Here is a 6,150-nt window from a genome sequence, read left to right as displayed (position 1 = left end):
GTAGTGTAATAGTTTTATTAGTGTGAAAACCCACAAATCTAGTCTGGAAAAAGTAGAACAGTAAAACTAGAGAACATAATTTGTTTGAGGTTAGTAAACTGACATATTTAAGATATAGAGATATTTACACAATGAATTACTGAAGGTGTTGTTGATTCAAGTAGGTGGTCGTATCTAGCAGATAGAATGAATCATAAATAAGGGAATAATTTTTCCTTTATTGACTTCTAACCTGGTTATAAGTTATCAAATTGACATTATTCTTAGATAGTAAGGATAGTGCAGTGCTTGTAAGACCGACAGTGTGGAATAACCATGGGTATCTTGCAAAGATTTAAAGATTTCCTCCGTGAATATGATCGAGATAATGATGAAGTTGTGGATAAAACAATCTTCGATGAGTTTAACTATTTATATAGGATAACTTTTTTTTATTTAAATTTGAAAACAATGAGAATTGTTGGACTACAAATTATTCTTTTGATATTTTATCTAAGTTTCATTTTGTTACAAATTTTCTTTACATTTATGGGAGCCATATTTTCTGATGGAGATTTCTTTTTGATGGCACATTCTCTGCATATTAGCTTTATATATTCGTTAATGCCAGTGTTGACTTTCACGGCAATCACTCTACGCTCTCATCTATCTAATATATACAAAATTATTGGAAACGGATTTTATGAATACGATGAAGTTACATCCAAAGAGGGAATTCAAATCAAATTGAAGTATTTTAAAATGAAAAGAAATTTGAAAATTGGTTTTCCTTTACTTGCTTTTGTCGCTATGTTATTGGCTGTTACAGCAATCCCATTATCAAATGAATACTTTGGATTGGATGATTCAGTCATGATCAATAAGAAAGGTGTTAATTTGTGGTTGCCATTAAATGGTTGGTATCCTTTTGACTCAAGCGAGGGTTTACCATTTTGGATAGCATTCTCTCTGCAAGGAATATCCATGATTCTTGTTGCAAATATATATGTAGCAGGTTCAACCACTTATTTTACCATCGTTTTACATGTTATTGTTCAATACCATATACTAATTTGGAAATTACGTAACATAACTAAAAGAGCAATGGTTAATTATTTGAAAATTAAACCATATCTGCAGGGTAAAAATAGAAGCAGGCCTAATTTCGAGGATATGGAATTCCAAAAACAGATGGTGTTCTGTTTGAAACAAAATATACAACATTATCAACAAATTATCAGGTAACAAATCGATTTTACTTTAATACTAAAATTATAATTATGTTGGACGCCATAATAGCCGAGCAGTTTGTGACGAGGATCTTATGTCTAGCAGAGTTCTTTCTATTTCTAGTGGAATTTTATATTTTTATTTTTAACTGGGACAATTCCCTTTCGTAAAACGAATACACTATTATCTGAATTATATGAATAAGTTTTATAAATATTCAAGCTGACTGTAACTTCACATATATTTGAATGCCTTTCTTAATAATCACAAGACAAATGAAAAATAAAAATATCAACTCACACAGAAATACCTCAAATAAAAATACAATGCACATGTGTATTATTTACCATCAAAAGTTAATCTAAGATTGACCAATCGTTTTCCTAGTTATTCTGATTTTTGTAAAAAAGAAATCAATGCTGATAACACTAGCATATCTTTATATTCTTTAGAAGAGATGTATGAAACAAATGAATAGTTAATAGAAATTAGATTAAAAAGTCTGATATGAAAGGAAGTTGTACATTCAATGAAGTTTAATTATTGAGAAGCGTACAGTTTATAAAATTACTTGAAAGTTCACAAACGGAAATTACGTCACTAATTTGCTTTCCAGTTTCTAGTGAACTTATTAACAAATAAAGACTCCCATTTATTTCCACGAAACTATTGTTATCATATTTCAAAACGAATTCACTCATTTACCTGCTACTTATTAAAATCTTGATATTTATTACAATACTTATGGCTCGTTATATTTTATAAGTGAGAAGAAACTATTGGAAAATTACAAAATTATATTTTATTTTATGTCCTGTGCACCTAGATAAAGATAATCTTCAGTATGACAAGTCTAGGAGTTTCAAATATCTAGGAGCGGATGCCACCGAGCACATGTCACAGCTGAGGTGAAGGCCTGACTGATTGCAGTTAACAGATGTGCGCTATTTTGCACTCTGAAAATTCTTTTGGAGTATGAAGGCTGCCAGGGAACAGGGAGGAAAGACTAAAATCAAAAGATCCTTATGAGGATCTTGCTGCCATAGAGAAAGAAGAAGATATACTCGTACGCACCTATGCACATGCACATATTCACTGATTGACCCCGAAAATGACAGATTGAGTTAACCTCTCACTGGCGTCAGATTCTCCCTCATGATCCCCTCCCCCATTATGTGAGGGAAGGCGGCATGTTCTAATGACTATTGTATATCTATTTTTTGTTTTTGATTTCAGGGTCGTTAATCTGTATGCGGAAGTGTTAAAAGTGTCTGGATTTATTGTATTTCTCTGCATTACTTTCATTATCGCCCTTTCTGCATTTATAATAGTAACGGTGAGCATATTGATTTAGCTGGCATTGAGTAGTATATTGACGAATGTCTACTTAATAATTGACGCACAATTATATTTGCAATATAAAGATGTGGGAGATCCGCAGTTCGAATCCCGCGTAATACAACTTTTTATTAGTTAGAAAATTTTTTTTATTGTGATATATGTGCTTCCACGCCTGACGGCGACATCTAATAGTTAGAACTCGCCTGAACAAGGAGTTGGTTTGCTATGTAAGTTCGTTTTAAGTGTTTTTCTTAAAGGCTCCAAGGACTTCTCTTTTTTCTAAATCGGTAGTTAGTTAGGCTTTTATCTAAAATGCCATTAAGTATCATACATGATCCTGCTAAAATACCGAGCTTCGAGAGAATTTCACACCGGGAGTTATTATGGAAGGAGACTTACTGTGCATACACTGCAACCACATTAGATCTATAGCGGCACATTTAATGATTTTCTAACGAAATTCGGTCTCAGGGCATTTCCTAGCAGAAAGGAAAGTAGGCTTTCCTCAGACGTAACATTTGCAGTAAAAAAAATGAGCAGCATTTAATGAATACAGAAAATGTATTTTGTAAGAGGAAGTCGTGGACGTGATCGTCGATCTATGTTATTATGAACGCGTGATTATTTACTTCTCTTTCGAATTTCCGTATAATAGCCTAACCAGAATCAACAAAGTTTAATTATATTTTCGCCTGCACTGTTGCTTTTTTTTTGTCCTTCGCTTGGATATTTATTGATAAAAATAAGTAATTCTTTTATTATCGTAATTTTTCTTATAAAAGTATTGCTTTTATGATAACTACAAAAAGTTTGTTATTAAGCAGGTAAATGTTTTTTTTATTCTTATTGTTACCTTGTACAGGGAACAGCAAGACCAGGGATTGTATGTCTCACATTTGGTATTGCAACAGCAGAATTAGGCTATATGACAGCCCTTTGTGTGCTTGGACAAATGATAATCGATTTGGTAAGTGGAAAACTTTAACGTTAAATTTTAACCAGAAGCTAGAATTTACTCCACGTTGTCCACTGTTAAACCAGCAATGGACACTAATTTTCAGCACGATCGTAGGTATTATATTTCGTATTATCGATCAATTTCTTTTTGTATTTATCAGATATGTCACTTCTATTAATTGATATTTTTATGCTTAGCTTAATGCGCAACAACATCTTAGGTCATTTGCGTCAGAACCTTTTTCGGACAGTGCTGCCGAGGATTCGCATTTCTTCCCCGTTAATATAATATCCTATATTACCCATCCTGATATGAAATTGGTAATCTGTTTCAGAATGAGCAACTCCATTTTGAACTATACAATATACCGTGGTACCGTTGCTCTAAAGATTTCAAACAATGTATGAACATTACCCAAGCTCGGATTGGGTATGGCGTCGCAATAACAACTCTGTTTGATTACGTAATGGATATGGACACCTATTGTAAAGTGAGTCATTGATCAGAAGTAAATAAATCGCTTTTATATAAGGTTTTACAAATCGATAGCTATAATCATACCCATTAAATATTTATGTAAAAGAGTTTCTAAGTGGTAGTTTTCTATATAAAAAAAAAATCAAGGCAGATCGAATTTAGGTCCAATATTGAGCCTCTGGCCTCAGTTGTTACCTAAGATTCCCAGCTGTCTAAAACAAATCAAGTAACAACCTAAATGGCAACCAACCAGCCTAAACTCTTCCACCTACAACTTTGTTCCAAAGTAAAGATCTTAAACCTGACCATTGTAAGACCATGCTTCAGGCGAGAACACAAGTTTTCAGAACCTTCAGCCGAACCCAGATATCCGAGTTAACGAGTTAATTATCAGGTAACTTAATGATCGTTAACCAACCTCACTGAAAGGTAATCTTACATATGTATATGAATGGCCAAAGATATACGTTTTTACTATTCTATCAGAACAGAGGCTATTAAAAGGGATTTTTGACGTTTTCCCTATTAGACATAAAAGTGTTGATAATAATCCAAAATTTTAAGTTTAGACTTCAAGATATCCTCTGAATTAACTAAATTTTTATTTTGCAGTTGGTGAACACTTCATATTCATACTTCAGTCTACTGTTGGCGTTCAAAAGTACTTAATATTTTTTAATATTGTAGTCAAAAGTATAATTGTAGTGTAACACAGTAGTAGAATTAAAAATATATCGTTGGTAAGCACAAATTTGTAGGTTGTAAGCATACAGTAGTATGATACATTCTGAGTGGATGTAATTAACATTTTAATAATAATTCATAAAACTTTAGTTTAATGTGAAATTGCAATTTGTACTTGCTTTGTTAAATAATTGAAAAATAAATGTTTTTAAATGTATAATTTATTATTTATTTAAAATAACCTTAATTAATGTCCATTATCTTCAATCACATCACAACTTGATCTTTACAAATTAAAAGTTTCGAACTTTTTTTAAGTACCACTTTGTTTGATACAAAGTTTCTGTCACATCTATTGGAAGGGAAGAGATGATGAACAAAAGTTTTCGAAAAACAAAAAAATATCTAATTCTCAAAACTGCTTTTAGCACCAATAATACTACAATAAGTTTTACTTCCGTTTATTTGAACTAGTAAGAGAAATTATAGCAATTATGATAAATTTTAGAAACATGCTGTCTTCAATAAAGTGGTTTTTATAGATGTGTGTCTACGTTTTAACAAAATACCTCAAAAAGTAATTGCCGGAAACTGGAAATTTCCATTTCAATTTAGTTTCACAGAGGACTGGACTGTAACTTAGACACTGCTGCTAAAATATCGCTAAGATATTCGACTTCAATAAAGAAATGTATTTCCTTGATTTCAGAACTAAGTCGTAGGTAGTTTTGTATGTGATTTAATAAAGAATGAAGCATTACTTCAAAGTTTAAATACTTAGATTTTTTAGCGAGTAGTTAGTTCTTAAATCTACCAAGCTCTAACGAACAAGAAAATATTTTTAACCAAATAATGCATTCTAAGAAACTATTCATTCGATAATTAGTATTCTTAGTACGATATCTGAAATTAACGGAATGAAAAGAAGTAGATATGGCAGCGGAATCATGATAGAAATGATAAACTTCTCTAAGAATAAAAATTATGGCGCACTGCTGATTTTTCGTTAATAAATATTTTAAATGATAACTCAGACCACTGGGTCAGCCGAGTTGTGCAGTTTATCATAAAAGAAGTTCAAGTACCCTACCCACCAGGAACTTGGCGACTCCCAGACTGGGAAAGTTGAATTATTTAAATAGGATCTAGAATGGAAAATGACCATGGGAGAAGTATCAATTACTTGTACGATTTGTATTCTGAACGTGATAGAACTTATCAATTCATTGTACTGTTTGGAAGCAGGGTGTAGTTCTTTTGAGTAAGAAAAGTAAGGAGTGTTGGGGTGCTGAAGTTCTATAAAACAGCACCCGAAGACTCAGGGGAACGGTTCTTTATTTTTATTTTGGTTGGGGTCACAGAGTGTTCAGAGGGACAGAACTCGCCAAGTTGTATGCCTAATCTTAGCAATTATCCCAAAAAGGGTCAAGTTCTGTCACTGAATAAATCAGCAGAAATGATTCCTTGAAAATGAGGCTAAC

The 6,150-nt window shown here is 32.3% G+C and overlaps 1 protein-coding gene across 1 annotated transcript; it reads left to right on the top strand.

Moving 5' to 3' along the window:
• Window positions 1-321: 321 nt before the first annotated feature.
• LOC141451927 (uncharacterized) lies at window positions 322-4,755 on the top strand. Its single transcript, XM_074123758.1, has 5 exons — window positions 322-1,220; window positions 2,446-2,545; window positions 3,413-3,517; window positions 3,843-3,998; window positions 4,598-4,755. The coding sequence occupies exons 1-5, from the start codon at window positions 451-453 to the stop codon at window positions 4,652-4,654; spliced, it is 1,188 nt and encodes a 395-aa protein (XP_073979859.1). The 5' UTR covers window positions 322-450; the 3' UTR covers window positions 4,655-4,755.
• The last annotated feature ends 1,395 nt before the right edge of the window (window positions 4,756-6,150 follow it).

Source organism: Rhodnius prolixus, unplaced genomic scaffold (assembly GCF_049639745.1).
Source record: "Rhodnius prolixus isolate KJV_2025 unplaced genomic scaffold, Rpr scaffold_14, whole genome shotgun sequence".
NCBI classification, from domain to species: domain Eukaryota; kingdom Metazoa; phylum Arthropoda; class Insecta; order Hemiptera; family Reduviidae; genus Rhodnius; species Rhodnius prolixus.
Note: the sequence above shows the minus strand (reverse complement) of the source record. Positions and strands in the feature narration are given on the sequence as shown.